Source organism: Marmota monax, unplaced genomic scaffold, assembly GCF_021218885.2.
Source record: "Marmota monax isolate L192 unplaced genomic scaffold, Marmota_monax_Labrador192_F-V1.1 WCK01_AAM20220418_F8-fsc00042, whole genome shotgun sequence".
NCBI classification, from domain to species: Eukaryota; Metazoa; Chordata; class Mammalia; order Rodentia; family Sciuridae; genus Marmota; species Marmota monax.
Window position 1 is genome coordinate 13,645,025 of NW_026693008.1, and position 24,827 is coordinate 13,669,851.

Below are 24,827 nucleotides of genomic sequence, written 5' to 3' on the forward strand. Positions count from 1 at the left end.
CAATACCACCCTGTTTTGTTAGTGTAGATCTGTAATAAATTTTGGATTCAGGAAATATGCATTCTCCAATTTTGTAACTTTTCAAGATTGTTTTGCATGTTAAAGGTCTTTTGCCAATTTTGTATCAATTTGAGGATTTACTTTTTGAATTTGCAAAATGGCTACTAGAATTTTGATAGAAATCGTGTTGAGAAGCTGCGTTTGGATGTGCATACACCTCTAATCCTAGCTACTCAGGAGGCTGAGACTGGCAGATCACAAGTTTGAACCCTGTCTGGGCAACATAGTGAGACCCTATCTCAAGAAAGCAAAGCAAAAAAGATTGTGTTGAATCTTTAGATTGTTTGGGGTAATATCAACACCTTAACAATATTAATTCTTCCAATCCATGAACATGAGACATCTTTATTTAGGTTGTCTTTAATTTCTTTATATAGTTTTCTGTGTTCTTAATATACAAATCTGTTATGTCCTTGGTTAAATTTATTTGTAGGTATTTTTTTAAATGCTATTAAAAATGGAAGTGCTTTCTTAATTTCCTTTTTGGATTGTTCGTTACTGGGCATATAGAAACAGCTGCTGAGCTATGGGTGTAACTCAATGATAGAGCACTTGCCTAGCAAACAAAATCCTCAGTAATTTAAAAACACAAGTGCTTTTATGTGTTGATTGTGTAAGCTGCAACTCTATTGAATTTATTAGCTCTAATATTGTTCTTGTGGTTTCTGTGGGATTTTCTTTCTTTTTTAAAAAATATTTGTTTTTTATCTGTGCTCAATACATTTATTTTGTTTATTTATTTTTATGTGGTGCTGAGAATCAAACTCAGGGCATTGAACATGCTAGGCAAGAGCTCTACCGCTGAGCCACACCCCAGCCCCTTCTGTGGGATTTTCTACATATGGGATCATATCATGTGAATATAAACATAGTTACTTCTTCTTTTCCAATTTATATTTATTTTATTTCTTGCCTCTGGCTAGAACTTCCGGTACATTGTTAAATAACAGTGGTAAAATCGGACGTCCTCATCTTGATCTTAGGGGGTAAGCTTTCACTCTTTTAGTATTGTGTAATAGGTTAACTGTGGGTTTTTCATAAATGCTATTTTTCATGATGATCAAGTTCCCGTCTAATCCTAACTTTCTGAGTGTTTTATCATAAAAGAATATTACATTCTGTCAAATGCCTTATCTGCATAAATTGAGATGATCGTGTGGGTTTTCTCTTTCTACTAATGTGGTGTGTTACTTTGATAGACTTTATTAAGTTGAAGCACCTTGGATAAATCCACTTTTCTAGGAGTGCCTGTCACTTTTCCAGCTTTGGTGAGTTCTAAAGTTGGCAAAATAAGGACTAGAGATGTAGCTCAGTGGTAGAACATTTGCCTACCATGCACGCAAGGCCCTGGGTTTGACCCAGCTCTGGGAAAATAAAAGGGTTATTGAGTTAGGCCAAACAAAGATAAGAAACTTTTTCAGCCCTTCAGGTCACCTCCAGAAAGGTTAAAACAGACATTATAATTTGTGATTAAGGTCTGCTCTGCTCCCTCTGGAATACCAGGTACCAGGATCTCACACTAGCAATGCTGGTGGCTGACTTTAGGACTTCTTTTGTGCTGGAGAGAGGGATGGGACAAGGGTAAGTTAGGCCCAAAGCCTTCCTACGTTTTTAAGTTGTCATTTTCTTGATTCGTATTTGCTTGTTTGCTGTAAACCAGAGTTGGTTCTGATGGTTTTCTTGATTTTTTTCAGTGTTTCTCTGTAGTCACAGAAGCTTGAAGTTGCCTACGCTATTTTGCTGGTGATACTTTCTTTCATTTCTTTTTGATTTTAAAAAATTTCCTCCTTTTTTCCCCCTTATATTTCTCTTCAGACATTGTTATATTTAGCCACACTTATGTGGTCCTCCTACTTTGTGTTCATTTATGAAATGTTCTTTCCCTTTTATTTCTATTTCTTTTTTTTGAGGTTTCTCTTTAAGAGTTTTATAGTTATGATTGATATTGTTCTTTTGTTTCTTAAATTATTTCCTAATAGCTTTTAGCTTGTTTTGAAATGGACTACAATTTTGATCTATTCCCAAGGTATGTCTTTCATTTTCTATAAGATGTTATTCTGCTCCTTTTTCTCTTTTTTCTTAAAATAACTGTATGAGATGTGACATTGATAACTTTTTATTGCTCACTTTTATGTGAAATTGTTTTTTCTGTACTTTAAAAAGGTCATGGTTCACAATAACTTTTCTAATTCACAGAGCTCCCTCTTCTGTTGTTTTTGTAAAATATTCAAAAATATGGTGGCCTCCTTTTTCCTTCTTCACTTTTATCTGGACCTTTTCTTTCTTTTCTTTTGTTCCTGTCCTGCTCAATTTTGGTTCCACTCCTGGAAGCTTTTCCTCATTGTAAAGCCCTATCTTGGGAGCCAGCTTTGAGTTCCTTCAGGTTGGTTTTAAGAGTTTACATAGGGACTGGGCATGTAGCTGAGTGGTAGAACCTGGCTCACCATGTATAAGGCCCTGGGTTCAGTCCCAGGCACCCAAGGGAGTTATCTGACTCAAACTATTCCAGCCTTTTATGGGGCTTGCACTAATTTGTTGTTGGATTGAGCTAGACCTTTTGGCTTTCAGCTTCTCCTCTCAAACTGGCCCCCATACCATCCAGTGATTACCTAGTGCCTATTTTGATGCTCTTCTCAATTTTCTCATATGCCCCCCTTGCCTCTATGTGCGTCCTCCTGCACAGATACTGAAACTGTGTGGCTCTGTGCTTCTTGGTAGTTTTCCCTGTTCACTTGAATTTTGGAGTTTGTGTGGATACTGCTTCACCTACTCTTTTTGTAAATGGGATATTGGTTTGATCTTAGATTGTTTGATGTTAGATGGTGATTAAGGTAAATTAAAAATCTGTTGTAATCTGCCTTCTACACAGAATCCATTTTGTGTTCATATTTTGTACTCTGCCATGTGGACTTAGAGTTCATGGTGACCTATGGCATTTGTGCTGTTTGTGCTTTGTCGTGAAGCATTAGCTTACCTGTTAGTGTTTGGATATTGCCAAATTTATCAACATAGAAAAGGGTTAGAAAGAAACAGTATATTGTTATAACAGAAACAAAAAGTATTTATAAATTGTAGCAAAGTTAAAAGTAATGCAGAATGCAAGTGTGTTTGATAGCTACAGCAAAAACTTTCTGAAAGCCAGAAAGCAAATTATACAATCTGGGACTGGGGTTGTGGCTGAGCGGTACAGCACTCACCTAGCATGTGCGAGGCACTGGGTTCGATCCTCAGCACCAAATAAAAATAAATAGATAAAATAAAGGTGTTGTGTCCAACCAGAACTTAAAAAAAAAATGCAATCTGAGTAATGCCATGTCTGTCATTGAAAGTAATCAGCAAATGACTGAGGAAAAATGACTATGTGACAGAGGAAATTCAGAGGATTTTTGGGAAGTTAAAGTTCCCTCAGGGGAAAGCAAGGAGTTAAATGAAGAATTAAATACTAAAAACAGTGGAAAGCACTGTTGTTGAACTTTGGCTGCAAGCCACAAAGGATTTTATAAAAAGTTTAGGGTTCCTTACACACCTGCTCAACATCAAAGTGAATGGTGGCTACTGCAAACACTTAGAGCTCTTAGGGCATTCCTAGGCTGCTGGGAAAGAAAGATAGTTAAGACTTCAACAGATTTAATTTTTTTTTCTTTAGTATGGTCAAAGCTGATTTCTTTTAAGGGAAGGGAGGAGCCTGATAGAGGTTTCTTGGCAAAGAGAACACTTCTGATTTGAAAGTGACAAAGGACCAAATAACACACCTATTTCCTGGAAATGTATCCAGGATTATTAAATAAGTCCTTTTCCAATCCCTTGTAAACAAGTTGACATCTTTAATAATAAATACAATAACTTCTGTACAATATAATTTAATATTAACAGATTATTTTATAGACAGTACAAAATCATTATTTCTAATATCAGTCAGAACAACCAAGGGCATATATTTCTACAGGGAACTAAACTTAATGCATGTAGCGATACACAAATGCAGAGAGTCAAGTACATAAGTGGATTGATGTGATTGAGAGGGATAAGGGAGAAAAAGAAATGGAGTGACTGAGTTCAGAGAAGGAATCAGAAGCCAGATCATGTAGGACCTTAAAGGCTACAGTAGTCAAGATTTATGGAAGCCATCAGGTTGAGAAGAGAGGAAGATTGAGCAAATAATGGAAATGATATGTTCAAGCTTAAATAAGAGGTTCATGTACTACGATGTGCTTTGAACAGTAATATAGATGTAAAAATGAAAAGAACTTGGGTTAGAATTGATTTATATTTTTTTAAATTTGAAAAGGTGTTGTTATTTTGGAGTTACATAAGAACGACAAATGTGCGTGTATTTATTTGTTTTTCAATAGGTTTTGCTAAGCAGTACTGAACCATAGTTCATGTACTTAATTTCTATTCTGTTCCCTTTCATTTTTTTTTAAACATTTTTTTTAAAAGAGAGAGAGAGAGAGAGAGAGAGAATTTTAATATTTATTTTTTAGTTTTCGGCGGACACAACATCCTTGTTTGTATGTGGTGCTGAGGATCGAACCCGGGCCGCACGCATGCCAGGCGAGCGCGCCACTGCTTGAGCCACATCCCCAGCCCCTCATTTTTTAAAAAATATTTATTTATTTTTTAAGTTGGACACAACATATTTATTTATTTATTTATATGTGATGCTGAGGATCAAACCCAGGGCCTCGCACGTGCCAGGTGAGCACTCTACCGCTGAGCCACAATCCCAGCCCACCCCTTTCATATTTTTTTAAGCTAGTTGCAATGCACTAAATTGACTTAACCTACTAATGGATTACTACTTGAAGTTTGAAACCACTATAAATCTGGTATAATCCCCTTATTTGAATTGTCCAGGCACACATTACTGAAAACAACTAAACCAGAATCTAGTTATTGCCACATTTACTAAGAATATATTTATTAAAAAACAAAAACAAGAAATAACTCCCATATACAGTAAATGCCAGTGCAGGGAGAAAATAAATAAATAAATAAGTGAGGATAATTGTTCCTACCTGAAAGTATTGCCTGTGCTTATCTCCCTGGTGTTAAATGTTAAGGCCTGTAAATTTCAAATGGCTCTGTAAAATATGAACACAATTTTCTTTATTAATAGTCTGTAATTAAATCTATAAAGTCTAGCCAAAGTAACAGTTGGTCTAGTTGAATTATAAACAGAATAAGTCATTTATAGACAGCCTGATAGCCTTTAAATTGTCACACAAGAATTAATAAAATGAAATGTCATTTTCACATTTGCTGTCAAATTGCTTAGTCTTTGTTGTGTTTCATTTTGGAAGAGTACTGTGGTAAGAGTGAAGGATAAATGAAATAATGAAGTTCAGTGTGAAGTAATGGGGGAAAGTGGCCCTTTTATTTCTATTATTGAATCCTTATTCAAGTGTTCCCTAGCTTTGTAACCTTTGGAAAGATATTTAGCATGCCTATAACTTTCACTTTTCTTGTTTATAAATGAAAGTGCACATATCTATACATTTATATATAGAGAAATATGTATACATGTATGTACATGCACATACATATATTTAAGGCTAAATAAGGGCTTAATGGCATGAAGTATATTTTAATATATATTAGGTGTCTTCTTTCCATCCTTTCTTGGGAAGGAACTTCAGTGAAAATAATGTTGTTAGAATAAGTACGACTGTAGAATGTCAAAAAATACAAAAAGAAAGGTAGTACATCTATTCTTTATTGGTTGTTCTCATCCTAATAAGTTGTGTGTTCCTAGTTGTTGTTAATTACTTTTAGGTTTGCTAGGTGATAGACTTCCTGTGCCGCCTCCTATTCCTTCCATCTTTACTGGGGATTAAACACAGGGCACTTTACCCCTGAACTATATCCTCAGCTCTTTTTATTTTTTTTTATTTTGAAACATAGTCTCACTAAGTTGCTCAGGCTGGCCTTAAACTTGGGATCCTCCTGCCTCAGCCTCTTGAATAATTGGAATCACAGGTTTTCACCACTGTACATGGTTTACTCCTTCCCTTTTTAAAAAGGGAAGATTATCCAAGCAACGAAAGGCAAGTTTGGGAGGCCAGAAAATAGTACTTTCATAGATGATTCCAATATTTTAGTATCTCAAATCTGCTTGATCACAAAGAATTTTTGAGGATGCATCAGTCTTGATAGCAAGTTATGTTAGATAATTGATAGCTATTAATTATAGGTATTGCCAAAAACCAGTTGCCCTTGCTTGTGCAATAAATACTGCTTCCTCTGGTTGGATCCAGTTACCCTAGGAAAAAGATTGTAAAGTCAGGGTGCAGTGGAAAGAAAAAATTTTGTCTAGATGACCTTTTTAATTAATTTATTTATATGTGATGCTGAGAATTGGACCCTGTGCCTCACACATGCGAAGCAAGCACTGTACCACTGATCTAGAACCCCAGCCCAACAAATTTATTAAGATACAATTCAGATGCTATAAAATTCACCTTTAAAAGTGTACAGTTCATGGGGCTGGGATTGGGGCTCAACAGTAGAGCGCTTGTCTAGCACATGCGAGGCCCTGGGTTCAATCCTCAGCATCACATAAAAATAAATAAATAAAAATAAAGGTATTGTTTTTTAAAGAAAGTGTACAGTTCATTGGGTTTTCATTTTGTAGCCTTCACTGCTACTTTTAGATAATTTTCTTCACTCTGCCAAAATGCTTTTACCCCTAAGTACCTAGTCTCCCTGCCAACGATTGTTTTTTGTAACCACTAGTGTACTTTTTGTCTTTATGAATATGCATATTCTGAATGTTCCATACATTTGGACTAATATATGGTCATCTGTGATTGGCTTCTTTTATTTCCATAATGTTTTCAAGGTTCATCCATGTCACAGTATGTATCAGTACTTTATTCCTTTGAAATGACAAATAATAATCCATTGTGTGGATATACATTTAACCATTCTTCAGTTGATGAGCATTGGCTTTTTCCTACTTTTTGCCTCTTATGAATAATGCTCCTATGAATATTTGTGTACAAATTTTTGTGAAGATGTTCTCAATTCTGTTGAATAAATGCCTAGGAGTTTAGTGGTTGGATCATATGCTTTCTTTGTGGTTGCACCATTTTGTGTAGTTGGATTTTATTTAAACTATTTTTAGGGTTTTAATTTCATATGTTGAACATTAGCTGAAATAAGTTTGAATTGATGAGGGGAATCCATCTGAAAAGTTTGCAAAGTTGGAAGTGCTTATTTTTTAAAGTAGATTTGGAATTATTAATCTTTGGCTTTTTTTTTCCCCCCAGTTTTATCTCCAAGACACTAAAAGTAGTAATGGTACCTTTATAAATAGCCAGAGATTGAGTCGAGGCTCTGAAGAAAGTCCACCATGTGAAATTCTCTCTGGTGACATTATCCAGTTTGGGGTAGACGTGACGGAGAACACACGGAAAGGTACGGGTATGGATCGATTTTTCCTATTATTTGTCTCTTTAAGATTGTTTCTTTGTTTTGTCAGTGTTACAAAATGTTACATTCTTTTACATGCTTATAAAAGCTATTTAAATACAGCATTATATCTGTACTATGAGAAGTCAAATATACTACTACCCCTGTTGCTTTTCTAAAATTTTAAATTCTAAAATATCAATTTATAATTTATATTTGTAATCACATTATGAAAACAGAGTGTTGTATCAGTTAGGAAGCAGTTATTACAGTGACAGTATACCCAACTAAGATAAACTATAAACCATGGGTATTTATTATTCATTTACTGAGACTTAATGAAAAGTCTGGAGGCAGATACGTCTTATCATTTGTTCAGCTGACTCAGTGATATCAGGGTTTCAGGATCTTATGTCCTCCTGTACTGCTTCTGTGACTCTGTTTTGCAAGAAAAATCTTTCATAGAATGCTTCCAACGTATTTTTTCTTATGTCCCACTGACCACACAGGTCACATATATAGATACCTATAGCTACAAAGAAGCCTGGGAAGTTTTTTTACCCAGCAAAGGAGAGCAAGGAAATCCCATGACTGACATAGATCAGTTTTGATTTATCTTCTCAGGTTGTGTGTGCATTGTTGTCCCACCCCTACCTCATTCCAAATCAGAGTTTTGTTAGCAAAAAGGAAGAGGTAAAGGCTATTGAAGGCATGCAGTTAATAGTACCTATCACAACTATAAAGAAAAATTTCATGTCTTAGAGTTTTTGAAACTAGAAGTTCTCTAGCTAAATAAATGTAGATCGGTTTTTATTTTCACAATTCTAAAGCTTCTTGGCTCTATCTATGTCAATATTTTGTGACCATGAAGTTGTATGGCTCAATCATAAAACTAAATGGTTAGAAACCAAAAGTGTGCAGTTCCACTGTATTATTTTAATAGGAACAATAGAACAATTTGGCAAGTTTCTCCTTTCTGAACAAACTCTGATCTGGTGATATACTAAGTCATTAGACTCTGGTATTTTGCATAGTAGAGGTGAGCCTGATGGTGCTAATAGTGGTGAAGATGCAGATGTTAGTGTGTGTACATTCACATCCATATTTGTGTATATACATTCACTGGTATTGCAACAGTAGTTATGTTTTTACTGGGTTTTGTTGGTCTCCTCGGGAAGTTAGTTTTTGATATTTGAGTTTGTACAGTCTTAGAAATTTTTATTTGCAGTTGTAAAACACAAAAGAAAGAGTTAATTTTGGTGCAAAATAATTAACTACTCCTACTAAAAGAACTTATGTATGACCACACCAGGAACAGCTGCATTGGATAGTCCTGTATTTGGTGTTATTATAATGTACCTCTCGTACCAAGTCATTCAACAAAGAGTAAATCAGCCCAGCTGTGAGTAATCCACAGAGAGGTGAAGAATTTGATTACACTGTCTTTTTCTTCAAGGAATGTCTGTTACCTTGGCTTGTATTTCCCTAAGCGACTTATTAGGTGTTAATTGATGAAAAAAATGAAGTAATCAAATACATTTAGGCAGTTTAGTTAATCTAAAGTAAGCAGAGCCTTTAATATACTAACATATGTGCAGATTTCTAGAGTGATGGCCATTATAGCATGTAGCTCTTTCTAAACTTCTTTCTATTCTTCTTTCCCACTTAGGACTGAAGAACATCTGTTTAGAAAATACTATAGAAAAGCCAAGGATGACCCTGAAATTTAGGGATACTATTAGTGTAATGTCATTTCATCAATATTAGATTCTTGCAGGCTTCTTGGAAACTTCATTTATTTCCTTGCTTAATTACTTATTTATTTATTGTGGTTCTGGGGAAAATTGAACCCAGGGCCTCTCATATGCTAGCAAAAGGTCTACCACTGAGCTAATCCTAGCCTCTGTGTTAGCTTTAAGGAATTAAGTAAAGAAAAATTTATTCATTTAAAATGTTGAGAGTTTTTTTGTACTGACTGGTTTAAAACAGTCAACATGTTATTCAGAGGATACAAGTATGTCACAAGTTGAGATTACCTGTTTATGCTTATAGGCCAGAAAAAAAGTGTGGATTTTTCCTATACTATATAGTACTATGATTTAGCTTTATACTATTTGAAGATTTTCTCTTGAAACTATATAGTATTATGGGATAATCCCAAAATCAAAGAAGAAATCAAAAGGAGTGTTTTAAACTGTATAGAAAAGAAAAGAAACTTTTTTAAAAATTTTTTGTTTATTTTTTTAGTCATACATGACAGCAGAATGTATTTTGACATATAATATATACATGGAATGTACATACATCAATCATATTGTCTATTCTATTCTGCTGCCCTTCCTATCCTCCCTACTCCTCCCCTCCTCTCCCATCCTTTCTCTCTATCCAATCTAATGTGACACACTTTTTTTTTCTTATTCTCATTACAACATCATATATGTATTCTGTATAACAATGAGGTTCTCCTTCCATCTTCTGTGCAACTCCCCTTCTCCTCCTTTTTCCCTCCCACCTCTCTTCCCTATTTAGTGGTAGGTAGTCTTCTTCTCATGCTCTTCCTCCCTATCCCATTTTGAGTCACCCCCCCTTATATCAGAGAAGACATTTGACATTTGTTTTTTAGGGACTGGCTAACTTCACTTAGCATAATGTGCTCTAATGCCACCCATATGCCTGCAAATGCCATGATTTTATTTTTTTAGTGCTGAGTAATATTCCATTGTGTATAAATGCCACATTTTTTAATCCATTCATCTATTGAAGGGCATCTAGGTTGGTTCCACATTCTAGCTATTGTAAACTGTGCTGCTATAAACATTGATGTGGCTATGTCCCTGTAGTTTGCTCTTCTTAGGTCTTTTGGGTATAGTCCGAGAAGGGGAATAGGTGGGTCAAATGGTGGTTCCATTCCCAGCTTTCCAAGGAGTCTCCATACTGCTTTCCAAATTGGCTGCACCAATTTGCAGTCCCACCATCTATGTGTAAGTGTACGTTTTTTCCCACATCCTCGCCAGCACTTATTGGTGTTTGACTTCATAATGGCTGCCATTCTTATTGGAGTGAGATGGTATCTTAGAGTATCTTAGAGTAGAAGAAGCCATCAAAAGACTACCAACCAAGAAAAGCCCAGGACCGGACGGACATACAGCAGAGTTTTACAAGAACTTTAAAGAAGAACTAATACCAATACTCTACAATCTATTTCAGGAGTTAGAAAAAGAGGGAGTACTTCCAAATTCATTCTATGAGGCCAATATCACCCTGGTTCCCAAACCAGATAAAGACACCTCAAAGAAAGAAAACTACAGACCAATATCCCTAATTTAGATGCAAAAATCCTCAATAAAATTCTGGCAAATCGGATACAAAAACATATCAAAAAGATCGTGCACCATGACCAAGTGGGATTCATCCCTGGGATGCAAGGCTGGTTCAGTATACAGAAATCAATAAATGTAATTCACCACATCAATAGACTTAAAGATAAGAACCATATGATCACCTCGATAGATGCTGAAAAAGCATTCGACAAAATACAGCATCCCTTTATGTTCAAAACTCTAGAAAAATTAAGGATAACAGGAAATTACCTCAAAATGGTAAAAGCTATATATGCTAAGCCTCAGGCCAGCATCATTCTAAATGGAGAAAAATTGAAGACATTCCCTTTAAAATCTGGAACAAGACAGGGATGCCCTCTCTCACCACTTCTGTTCAACATAGTTTTTAAAACACTAGCCAGAGCAATTAGACGAAAGAAATTAAAGGCATAAATATAGGAAAAGAAGAACTTAAATTGGCACTATTTGCTGATGACATGATCCTATACCTAGCAGACCCAAAAAATTCAACCAAGAAACTTCTAGAACTAGTAAGTGAATTCAGAAAAGAAACTTTTATATCGTAATATAGAAGTTCTTTAGTCAAGTAAAACTTATAATCTTAAATTCCTTCACTATTAAAGAAAGGCAAAATAATGAGGGAACTTGACACTTAGAAAGAATTAGAAAAAAAACAATAAAAGGCTGTGAAAAATAAATAATAAAGCAGAAATAATTGACAAATAGAAAACTCTAGAAGAAATAAACCCAAATGCTAATTCTTTTAAAACAAGCAAACAATGTAATTTATAAACCTTAATGCCTTAATTAAGTTCACGTACCAGCAGAAATACGCAAGGTGAGGAATGAGAAAGGAGAAATAAACCAGATAAAAGATAAAAGAATTTCAAGCGAATATTATATGTCTACCTATAGCAAAGAAAAATAAAACCTAGAATAAACTGATGTTGCTGGGTTCAGTAGTGCACACCTGTGATCCCAGCAGCTCAGGAGGGCGAGGCAGGTGGATCGTGAGTCCAAAGCCACCCTCAGCAATGGCAAGGAGCTAAGTAACTCAGCAAGACCTTGTCTCTAAATAAAATACAAAATAGGGCTAGGAATGTGGCTCAGTGGCCGAGTGTCCCTGAGTTCAAGCCCCAGTACCTCACACACACCAAAAAAATAAAATAATGTTATCCTAGTAAAATTATCCCAAGTGGAAAACCTGTATAAATCAATTTATTTGAAAGAGACTAAAAATCTATTAAAGATTCACCATTGAAAAGACATCATAGAGATTCACAGTTCAATTTGATCTTATGTGTAAAAACAGATTAATTGAACATTATCTATCCCAAACATGGATTAAAAAAACTCTCAAAATAAGTTAGCATATCATTAATGCTAAAATGATTAAGATATAGCACAAAAATTAAAACCATAAGTAATTTCACTTGTGATAATAGGTGAAAATTTTAATGAAGGTACTAGTCAGTTAAATTCAGAAACAAAGCTAGAATAAATAACAAAGTTGTTCTAAAAATACAGTGATTCAGTATTAGAATATCTGTCAGCATAATCCACTAATGGTGAAAAAACATGTAACTATATAACCAGTATTTATATAACTGAATAACCCATGGATGTTGAAAAGGCATTTGGATAAATTCAGGGGTTATATAAATTAATAGGATGAAGAGAAAACTAATAAAAATCCAAAGTAAAATAGGATTAAAAATAGCAAAAATAGCTACAAAATATATGCACTAAAAATATATTTGCCCCTCTTTTTAGTAGCTTGAGCTCTAGTGTCCTTTGTCTGTAAACCCGTCATTGTAAACAAATAGGCTTATATACTAATAGATTTTGTTGAAGAAAGAGAGAAAGCCATGAATTAGTCACCCAAATACTGTTCCCAAACCACAAATTGATAGAGTGTGAGTTTTATGGGTCACATACAAACCATTACAGTAACCCTTTGTTGCAAATCTTGGACCAGTTTGTTCTATAAATTTCATATGTAACTCTGATCAGCTCATTATCCCAGATCCACCTCACAGATATTTGTTTGTCAGTTAAACTCTTAATGAACAAAAGGCCTGGTAAAGTAAGGTCATTGGTATCTTATATTAGCTTTGCTCCAACTACACTGAATTAAATTTACTTCCCACAATAGACCTTGCCTTTTCTGACCTTTGCACTTGCTTTTTCCATGCCTAGAAACCTTTCTTAATCCCACAAGGATAGATGAGGTGCTCTCCATTCCCCTGTTACACCCCATACCCTTCCCTTTTATGTATCTGCCTTCCTTATTAAACTGTAAGATATACAAGAACAGCTAATTTGTCTCCCCTCCTTATAGAATCTCCACACTCAGCCTGACACATACTGCTTGCATAAATTTCAAAATGTTCCATGAATTTTCATCTACCATTTTATAAAAGTTCTTTCTGGCATCTTAACCAAGATTTTGACAACCCTCTTCCTAATCTTCGGAGGCTAATGTGAGGACATGATATTGGCAATCTTATTATCACTCACAGTCTTTTTTATTCTGCCATCTGTCCTTAACCAGTCTAAACCTTAATTTCTTCATCTTAAAAAATGAAAATCATGGGCTGGGGATGTGGCTCAAGCGGTAGCGTGCTCGCCTGGCATGTGTGCGGCCCGGGTTCGATCCTCAGCACCACATACAAACAAAGATGTTGCGTCCGCCGAAAACTAAAAAAATAAATAAATAAATATTAAAAAATTCTCTCTCTCTCTCTCTCTCTCTCTCTCTCTCTCTCTCTCTCTTAAAAAAAAATGAAAATCATGGGGCTAGGGATGTGGCTTAAGCAGTAGCGCGCTCGCCTAGCATGCGTGGGGCGCTGGGTTCGATCCTCAGCACCACATAAAAATAAAATAAAGATGTGGTGTCCACCGAAAACTAAAATATAAATATTAAAAAATTCTCTCTCTCTTTAAAAAAAATGAAAACCATGATCTTATTATCTACCTTACTGACTTGTGGTACGGTGTTTAATTTTCACCTTGTGGCACAATGTTCAGTGTGAATATTTAGAGAGTATATATGAAGTGCTTGACTTGGAACCCAATAGTGTTGTTGTTACTAAAGTCTTTGCATGTTTGTATAGTTATTGTTTGTCATTAAATTTGCCCCTCTTTCTTAGTAGATTCAGCTCTAGGGTTCTTTGTCTGTCTTTTGGAACCCATCATTGATCTGTTGAAAGTTACTCTTAATTTCCGCTTTCCAAATGTTAAGGGAAATTACAAAGCTGATTCAGCACAGACTGCAGTAAATTTACCATATTGGCTAAGGGAACTTTTCGGGATTGAGCCCAGGTACATTTAGCCACTAACCCACATCCCCAGCCCTTTTTATATATTTTATTTAGAGACAGGGTCTCATTCAGTTGCTTAGGGCCTCACTAAGTTGCTGAGGCTGGCTTTGAACTCATGATCTTCCTATCTCATCTTCCTAAGCCACTGGGATTATAGGTGTATGCCACCATGCCTGGCCCAAGGGGAACTTTACTGATGGCATGGATTCTCAACCCAGACTTACTTCAGAACTTTGTACAACTACAGATGCCTGGACTCCTTCCTTCTGTCCTAAGAAGGAATATTGCCAGGGGTGGAACCTGTGATTCTGTTGTCCAACTGGGTTTAAAAACCTTGCTGAAATAGGTTCCTAGCATCGACAGTTTTGTATGCTTTCCCCTGTCCTAAAGTCCTACATTTCCCTCATTACCTTGTCTGCTATGAAACCATTCTTGGTGGCTCAAAACCTGTATGTACTCCTGATGTCTACTTGCTGTTTTCTCTTGAATGTCCCACTGTTGTCTTATAGTTATTTTGTACAAAACTTAATTCCCTCTTCAATCCAGAGCATTCTACTGACTTCCCAATGTCTTTTATTGTTCCTTCATTCTCTCACTCCAGCTCAAACTCGACATCTTTTCTGATTCCTGTTTTACTTACCTCTAACAGTATTGTTGTCTAGATCATTTTCCTCCTTTCCCTACAACTTCCGTTGTTTTCCGGTTGCCACCCCAGAGTGTTACAGTGGCTCTCCACTTCTGGCCATCATACTCTGACAACCTACTGCTTTTAGGATATTCTTCCTTCACAGCTTTATTTACGGCTTCTTTCTTGCTTTGAGAAGCAGTGCCATAAATAAAATCTGAAATGCTTAATTGTATATTTGAGGTCCTGAAAAATGTACTCATTTCAATCTTTTGATCCCCCCCCCATCACTCCCCTTAAATATGCTAAGCAGGGTTATTTAGAAGATGGTATGTAGAAAAGATTCTTTTGAATCTTAGCACTGCCTTTGATCAAAGGTCTGATCTCAAGGAAATTACTTTGGCCTCTTTGTCCTTAGTCACCTCATCTATAAAACAGGGAATAAAAGTAACTATTGACATGGTTCATCATAAGTAGTTAACATGAATGTTTTCTTTGAGGCCTGGCATCCAGAGGACCTTGAAATGTAGTTTCTTTATATTCTTTATATTCAATTTTCTCCAACTGCTCTCCCTACATGTACACTTTCTCACTTCCTTTTCTTCACTCATGCCATTTTCTCTGCCTTTCCTTCCATTTCCAGCTTTCAAATTTTATTCTGTTTTAGTTTTTTCTTTTTTACTCTTCATAAAGCCTTCTTTGACCTTGCCCATTCCAAATGCCCATAGTAGTTGGTACTTCTTATAGCCTTTATGGTCCCCCCCATCACCTGCTTTCATTTTATATTAAGTATTTCTAGTTTATTCTTACTGTATTGAAATCTCCACAAAGCCAGGGATCTAGCTATCGTAATCATCTTGGTTTTTATAATCATTCCCAGAATATTGCTTTGCAACCATCATAATTTTTTTATTTCATTTCTTGATAAACCAAATTTTTACTCCCAAAGTTTAGTTTCAAAGGTTAGATTGAACTGTTTACAAGCAGGTCAAGTAAATCCCTTAGTGAATTTTTATTGAGTAAATAGGTAAAATCACTCCCCACAGACAAGTCAAAAATAGATCCATGTGCAATATCACTCCATGGTATGCTCAGAGAAATAAAGTACTAAATGAATAACTATATTTAGAGAAAGAACTCCTTCTCCCAACTGGATAGAACCAAAATTCTTTGGAAAAATAGCTGACTCCGAGTCTAGAAGGTTTTTTCATGTCATAAAGCAATGAGCCTATCTAACACTGCTGGACTTCTAGTCCAGAGGACTTCTAGGAGTTATCACAAGTGAGTCCCTGCTTATCAAAGATGGACAATTTGAGCATTAAACAATAATAATAATAGTAGTGATTTGAAATATCAAATATGTTCAGATCAGTGTGCTTACAGTGATACTAAAAAGGACAATAAAAGGGTTTTATTAACTTTGGAAGAACTTAGGAAAAAATTTATCATTCTGAAAACAGATGAATAAAGAGAAAGGATAAAGCAGTCAGCCATCTTTTCCTGTAAAAAGTATTCCTGAGACTGCTAATTTTGTAGCTCAGTGGTGGAATGCTTGCCTAGTACACATGAGGCCCTGGGTTACATCTCCAGCACTGGGAAAAGAAAAAGAAGAATTTTACCTGAGGTAAACAAGTAGTTAAAGAAGGAAATTTTTCTGATGGCTGCACTACAGCTCATAAATGAAGACAGAATGAGAGAAAAAAAATTCTAAGACTTAGAAGCTCTATACAGAAAAAAAATCAAGATTGAGAGTTCTTTTAACTATTTATCTTATAGTCAAAAGGCAGTTAATGCAAGTAATTCCCCAGTCTAAAAATGCTTATGCCTCTGATTTAGGTCTTGATTTTTTTTAAATGTTCCTTAGGTTTTTATGGTCACATTCATTGACCTTCCTATTGCTACCAATCATTTTAAGAGGTCTTTCAGACCATTCTTAAGTGTAAAGTGGTATTGACCTTCTTAATTCTTATAGGTTGGGAGATAGGGCCAGACTACAACATAACCCCAGAGTTTCTGTCCTCCATGGGGTCCAGGGACTCTTAACAGTTTTAAACTTACCAAAGTGAACTGGGCCCTCTAAGTAGTATTTGTGTGAAGAGGCAGTAAGAAAGGCTGGGTGTATGCACAAAGTAAATATGTTAACTCAAGAGCAAAATAGGTGGTCTGTATAATAAGATAACATAGGGAAAAAAACAGACAAGTAGCAGTCAGCACTAGTGTTACTCTGATATTTAATAGCCTCATACCTATAGCAGGCAAGTGCAGATTGTTTTTCCAGATGCCTTATTTTCTCAATTCATACACACCTGGTTTTTATGTTTTTAACATTTCTGAAATTTGCATATGTCTTATAAATATATGTGTATATTTAATATGGCAGTGTTCCAGTGGCCCCCTCACCCTCCTGGGAAGCTATTTAAATACTTTTCTGTTGAAAATCAAAAAGGTAGCTAACATTTCTGTTGTCTGTGTATCTGGTTGACATGAGATCTTTCCAAAGGCAGAATTGGATGGACCAGATTGGCAGCTTAGCTAGACATGGTCTTTCTTTGAACTGTCTCTGAAACTGTGGCATTCCTATTCTGCCCAGCCAGTAATAGCCCTTGGTTTACCTCAGAGATTTATGTATCAGTCATTTGCTGAATTTCAGGTTGGTATATCTGTGCAACATAGTTCCTAATGTAATATATCATCAATTATCAGTTCTGGCACTGCAGTTTTGTTTGTAATTAGTTCCCTTATTTGAAAAAAAAAACATTTTAATAACCATTTAAATATATTGGTAAAATGTAGTTTTAACTGGATTTTCATCTTATATTGTGCTCTTGTATTTATTGTAAGCTCTTTATAGTAAATCTTTGGTGAAGCCATAAAGTTGGGATAAATCCATCCTTTCCTTGTCTCTGTTAGGGAAAGAAAGGGGCTGGGTGGTTCTTATAAATGATGATGAACCCTAAAACTTAGAAACCTCTTTATCCCTGAGTAATGGGAGCTGTAAAATATTAAGCATTAATATGTTCTTTGACATAGTAAGCTTTTATTCAGTTTCTACTTTGTACCAAATGACTATGCTAAGGACACAGGTTTAAAAAGTGGAAAACACCAAATTCTTGCTGCCCTCAAAGAGTTGAATCTAATTGGTAAGATGGCAGTTGTTTAAATGATAAATAATCACAATGCAGTGTGCATAAGTGTTACAGGAAGTAAATATAGGAGACTGTCTCTTTGGTGAAGAATCAGAAAAGTGTGAGCCTTTAGGATAAGTAGTATTGGTCATTTAGGCAAGGCAACAAAGGACATCACTGACAAAAGAGATAGTTTGTATAAAAGCCATGGGGTTATGAAAGTAAAGTGTGTGTAGAGTGCAGGTAGCTTGGCTTACAGGAAGCCTATGGTAACAGGATAGAGGATGAATCCAGAAAGGAAAGAGCCACATGGTTCATGACAGTGATTGATATTCTATGCAGCTTTGAATATTATCTAATAGCTAGGCAGGTGGGCACACACCTGTAATCCCAGCTAGTTGGGAGAATGAGGCAAGAGGATCTCAAGTTCCAAGATCAGCCACAGCAACTTAGCAAGACTCTGCCTCAAAATAAAAAAATAAAGGGCTGAGAATATAGCTCTGTGGTCGAGCACCCCTGGGTTCAATTCCCAGTATCACAAGGGAAAAAAAGATGGTCCAAAGCCTATGGTCTCCTTTTTCAAATGGGATTCTTTTAAAAACACTGAAATACAGGAGACTGAGGTAGGAGGATAGCAAGTTCAGGACAGCCTGAGCAACTTTGCGAGACCCTGTTTCAAAATAAAAAATTAAAAAAAAAAAAAAAAGACTGTCTAATAGGTGATTCTTGATCTGTTAGCACTTTTTGTATAATTGACTAATGAAGATCAATATTGAATAAACTGCCCTAAAATCCTTAAATTGAACACACATTACTAGATGACAATCATATTACTTCATGTTTATAATATTATCTTATGTTATCATCCAATAAGTTGCCCCAAATGCATTAGCTTTGTTCTTTAATATCAGTTAAATTGAAGTGTAATTTATTCACACATCAATTTTTACATATACAATTCAGTCAATTTGACAAATGTATACAGTCAACATAACTATCACTCCTCTTATCATTATATGGTGTATTCTTATCAGCCAACATCAGCTTTTAATCAGTTTATTGAACTAGATAATCAATTAGACCCTGGAAAGTACAGTATCTGAGGAATAGGGAAATTTAAAAAAACAAAAACAGTCTTTAAACGAGGAAGCAATTTTTTTTTCCCTATAAAATCCACACAAAGAAGTTCTGTACAAGTGCTTCGTTGGGGTAGGTTTATCTCTTGAAGACTTCAGTAGGAAAAGGAGAAATTGAAAAACAATGATGCAAAGCACACCTGTATTCCCAGAGGCTAAGGAGACTGAGACAGAAGGATGGTGAGTTCACAGCTAGCCTCACAACAGTAAGGTGCTAAGTAACTCAGTGAAACCCTGTCTCTAAATAAAATACAAAATAGGGATGGGGATGTGGCTCAATGGTCAAGTGCCCCTGAGTTCAATCCCTGATACTCTTCACCCGCCACCGTCAAAAAAGAAAAGAAAACAGCTGAGCATGGTGGTACACACTCATAATCTCAGAGATTTGAGAGGCTGGAGCAGGAGGATTGCAAATTTGGAGCCAGGCCTGGCAATTTAGGGAGACTCTGTCTCAGAATAAAAAGAACTGGAGATGTAGCTCAGTGGTAAAGTACCCTTGTTCAGTCCCTAGTACCACGCACCCCCCCCCCCAAAAAAAAAAAAGCAAAATAAAATTTTTTTAACTGAACTGAAGGAACCTCCCATGTGAGTTCTAGCAGGCATCTCTTGTATATTTACTACCATAGAATTGTGGAGGCACTTTCACATATCTGAGGTCTTGTAACCAGCCACCAAACCAAGGGAATCTGCCCGGAATTGGCTACCTGCTTGCATAGGAAATAGGAGAATGATAGAAAAAGAAACAGAAATTTCTTTGTCTGTTTCTTATGTGAACAGCTGAACCTGGCTAGCTGGAATCTAGGCAGGTTCCCTTGCCATGGCTGCAATGAGAGTCTTGGTTTCCTTGCCCATAAAATGGGGGATATAATGGTATATTCTTAACTGTATTCTGAAGAATTTTAGCATTGTGTGAGGTGTGGTCAAGGACAGGAGAATTAGTAATAAGGATTATGTTTTAAAAGAGAGTCAAACCATGTTTGATGTTGGTATATAGGGGGCAAAAGTGCCTTTTTCCTCTTCAGTTGCATTTACACATGTTCGGCTGTCTATTTATTTATTTATTCATAGAATTGGATATTCAATCCCTGTTATTGTTATAAAATGTATCCTATCTATCTATAAATAAATAAACAAATAAATAAATTAGGATACTTTTTATAATAATTCATTCTGTAATTCTTCCTTGCAATTGTGGTTCATTATGGACAGGGATATTTCTCCTGGGTAATATTGTCATTAAGTCACCAGACTTATTTTTCCCCAGAAGTTACTGCTTTTAAGAATAAAATATACGTTTAGATACAAGAGATACAAAGTTTTATATTTTTAAACAATTACTTCATGTTATTTGTTTGTTTTAACCAGTTACCCATGGGTGTATTGTTTCCACAATAAAACTTTTTCTACCAGATGGTATGGAAGCCCGGCTCCGCTCAGAGTGAGTATAATTTAGTGCTGTGAAGTTTTTGGATTAATTACCTTGGATAATATTAGAAGATGATATGATGCTAATACTTCAGGGTCATTTTATAATTTTATAATACCATTATTACAAAACTGATGTGGTGCTTTTTGAAATACACTTGTTTAAATTGTTTTTTACATTATTTGCAATTGGAGTAAATAATAATGTACTCGGCAGAGGTTATTTTATTTCCAAATGTAACTTTATAATTTATATTTGGAAGGATAATTAGTTACTTTCCACAATGTTTAGAGTATGTTATTGGTGAACGATAACATCTTCTTTGATCTTCATTTAAGATAGAGCTTCATCAACTGTGATTGCCTCTGAAGTTAATAGCAATGTCATCATCTTATAGGTCCTTGGTGATGATAATATAGTTAGTAGCTTATTTTGTTCGGAGTATAGGTACACTTCAATCCTGTCCTTTTCAGATTAACATTATACAGTGTTGAAGGAAGTTAAGCAGTATTTAAACTTAAACTTTTTTTTATTTGGGGCAGGGAGGATCCCTTGAATATAGTAAAAGCTTGTTTCTGGACTCAGTATTTTCTGTCCATCAAAAGCTGTTTCTGGCCAGGTGAGGTGGTACATGCATATAATCCCAGCAATTTGAGAAACTGAAACAGGAGAGTCACAAATTCAAGGAGAGTCTGGGCAATTTAGCAAGATCCTGTCTCTAAATAAATAAATAAATAAATAAAAAGGGATGGGGATAAAGATCAGTGATAAAGTGCCCCTAAGTTCAGTTCAGTGCCCACTCTCCCCACCTCCCTCACCCCCGAAAAAGCTGTTTCTATTATAACCTCTTTTTTTTTATTAGCAACTTGGTTTGGGTTACATGACAATACCTAGAGGTTAGAATAATGAGTTGGAAAGATGAGGCAGAGAGAGGCCCTTCCATTACTGTGGTAGTCTGCTTTCTTTGATTTGTATCACATTCTTTATGCATCAATTAGAAGCTACCTTTTTTTTAAAGATAGTTGAAGCAAAGCAGAAAATATTTTAAACATTTTTAATTTAAAGCATTATTTCCTATTTTAAATTAACTTAATAAAATTGCATTGAATTTTAGGAAATTTAACATAACAGCTTTTATTATGAGTCCAGAGTTTTTGTTTTAGAACTAGTCAACAGATGATGTATGGCTTTTTAAAGAATTTGATATTTGTATTTGAGAATGAGATTTTTCTTTCATAAAGTTGAAAGCTTTGAGCAGTTACATAAGGAGTTATCTGTTCTCAGATTCCATCTAGTAGAGCATGTGAATTTTTTCAAAGTCTGATTGCATGACTTGTGTCCCTATTGCTCTTGTTTCCCCAATCCTTTTAATCTTTGTCCCTGTCTTCTTATAGTTTCACTTTCCTTATATAGTTAAATATTAACACCATTCAAATTTTTGCTATAAATTTCATTGTATATAATTGGACTGACTTTCTAAAGAAAATGAATTTTGAACAGGCAATTCTCTAAAGCTGGAGTAAGATTGGAATAGTCTTTAGAAGTAGATAGTCCAGTTCAAAACCTGACATGACTTGTTTTGTGATTTAGTTGGGCCTCAATTTTCTCATTTGAAACATGAAGATGTTAATAGTACCTGTTGAGCAGTAATTAGGGGGATTGTGAGGATTGCATACTTAAAGAGTTTAGTGTATTATCTGGCATATAATAAGCCCTCAATAAACATTAGCTGTTTCTGTTATTATAACCAAATTTTTATTAACAATATACATGGTTTTGGATATGCTAGAATACCTAGAGTTTAAGTCCACTGTGTAAATACCATCAGTGATTTTAAAGTCTTCATTAGGTCGTTCTCAGAAGGCTGACTTTTTTCTTTTTTCATTTTTGTTATATTGCATAAATAATTTTTAGATGATAAGAAATGGAGAAATGCCGGGCACAGTGGCACCCGCTTATAATCCCAGCAACTCAGGAGGCTGAGGCAGAAGGATCTCAAGTTCAAAGCCAGCCTCAGCCACTTAACAAGGCACTAAGCAACTCAGTGGGACCCTATCTTAAAAACCAAACAAAAGGCTGGGGTATATCTCAGTGATAAGGTATGAGAGGGTTCAATCTCAGTACCAAAAAAAGGAAGAAGAAAGAAAGGGAAAGAAATTGCTTATCATCCCATTATTGAAACATTAAGTAACAGTTTTCATTTTCTACATTCCCTTTTTTTTGGCTTTTTGTATTCATGTAGATTTTTTTAAATATTTTTTTAGTTGTAGATGGACATAGTATCTTTATTTACTTATTTTTATGTGGTGCTGAGGATCGGACTCAGTGCCTCACACATGCAAGGCAATTGCTCAACCACTGAGCTACGGCCCCAGCCCGCATGTGGATTTTTAAAGAACTCAAAATAAACCATCTCCAAGGTAGTTTTTGGAAGATACAAATATCATTTATGGAATGTGTTGCTGAATACTTAGCCTTTTGTTGTTGTTGTTGTTGTGCTGGGAATTGAACTCAGGGCCTTGGGCATACCAGGATTTTCTAGCCTTTCATTTGTTAGTCAGATTTTCATGGGAACAGAAGAATTTGTACTTGGGTCTCTGGGAAAACTGGTTTTAAAAATTCTTGTTAATACTATTTGCTTCCATTTAGACATTCTTAAGTTCACTCTTCTATATGCACATATCTGAAGAGAAAAGGATATATATTCAAAGTGGTTATCTCTGGGTACTGGTATTGGATAATTTTAATTTATTTCATCATGCTTTACTTCACATATTTTCATAATCGATATATATTGCTTATATAATCAAGAAAGGTAAATGTATGGCCAGGTGCAGTGGCACACGCCTGTAATCCCAGTGGCTAGGGAGGTCAAGGCAGGAGGATCCCAAGTTCAAAGCCAGCCTCAGCAATGGCAAGGTGCGAAGCAACTCAGTGAGACCCTGTCTCTAAATAAAATACAAAACAGAGCTGGAGATATGGCTCAGTGGTTAAGTGCCCCTAAGTTCAATCCACAGTACCCCCCCAAATAAATAAATTTATGTTTGAAATGTCTGTTGTAGTTTTGTAGTATGAAAGTGAAAAACTTAAATTGTACATAATTTTTTTAAACCTTCACTAGGCATCAGCTTTGTTAGATTCTGTGATAGTTTCTGGGGATGCAGAGGTGAATTGATAATAGTTCCTGAGACACAGATGTATAATCAGAGAAGTACAGTATAGGATTATATAGGTTCAGGATATCAAGGGTGCTGGTACTTAATATTCTATTTTACAAGTCAGTTTCTCAGCTTTTACACATGGTTAGCCACAGGAATCTGGGAACTTTTCCTAGTCAGGTTTTAAGCTCTGGCTGTCACTTTAATGGATTCTAAGTTGTGGAGTGATAGCAACCAGTAGATGGGTGGCAGCCTTGCTCTATGTCCCATTACCCACCCGCATCTCACATATAGTATATGAGCATTGTCAAATAGAGACCCTGACTTCCTCAACTGCTTACTTCTCATGGGAGTGGTCATAATGATCAGTTGTTCCTATATTTTCGACACTGTTTTAAGCTCTTTGTTTATGTTAACACATTTAATACTCAAAGTAACCTAATGGGATTGGTTTTATAATTACCTCCATTTTATGGTTGAGGAAGCTAAGACCTATCTTTATAAGGCAGTGTGCCTTTCAGCTAGTAAGTAGACCCAGAATTTGAACCCAGATAGTACAGCTTCTGAGCCTGCATGCTTACCAGCTACTGTATTACCTGTCAATAGATTTTTATCAGGGCAGAAATGAAATTAGTACCAATTAATGTCATTTATTTAAATTTTTTTCTATTTTGTGTGTACATGTATCGGAGGTTAGTACTGGGGATTGAACTCAGGGGCATTTTACCATCAAGTTACATTCCCAGTCTTTTTTTTTTTTTTTTTTTTTGGAGACAGTGTTCTGCTAAGGCTGGGCTAAAGCTTGCAATTTTTTTTTACTTTAGTCTCCAGATTATAGGCACATGCCATTGTGTGTAGTTTAATGCTTTGTTTTAAGTAATATTTCTTTTTAGTTGAACTTTACTTTTTAAAACTTTCCATATAGGAGTGTTTTAATTTTAAAATAATTTATATGTTGTATATAATTCAAATGGATGATTTAAATAGTACTTCTTTTCTGTATGAAATCAAGGAATTCACCATAACCCACAATAAGTAGTCGATCCTCAAAGAACATTTAGTACATTTTGAATTTAAAAATTTGATGTGGGGCTGGGATTGTGTCTCAGCGGTGGAGCGCTCACCTAGCATGAGCGGGACCCGGGTTCAATCCTCAACACCACATAAAAACAAAGGCATTGTGTTGTGTCCATCTATACCTAAAAAATAAATTTTAAAAA

At 35.5% G+C, this 24,827-nt stretch overlaps 1 protein-coding gene across 31 annotated transcripts in view; it reads left to right on the forward strand.

The window, feature by feature from the left end:
- Positions 1-24,827, forward strand: part of Slmap (sarcolemma associated protein) — a 155,559-nt gene that overhangs the window by 57,443 nt on the left and 73,289 nt on the right. For 21 of the 31 annotated variants that reach the window (XM_046452769.2, XM_046452766.2, XM_046452786.2 and 18 more), the window contains exons 2-3: positions 7,332-7,479; positions 20,389-20,461. In XM_046452769.2, the coding sequence (XP_046308725.1) occupies positions 7,332-7,479; positions 20,389-20,461 (221 nt within the window). Of the gene's footprint in view, positions 1-7,331; positions 7,486-20,388; positions 20,462-24,827 lie in introns of all 31 variants that reach the window. The other 10 variants (XM_046452768.2, XM_046452763.2, XM_046452784.2 and 7 more) reach the window with 1 other exon arrangement.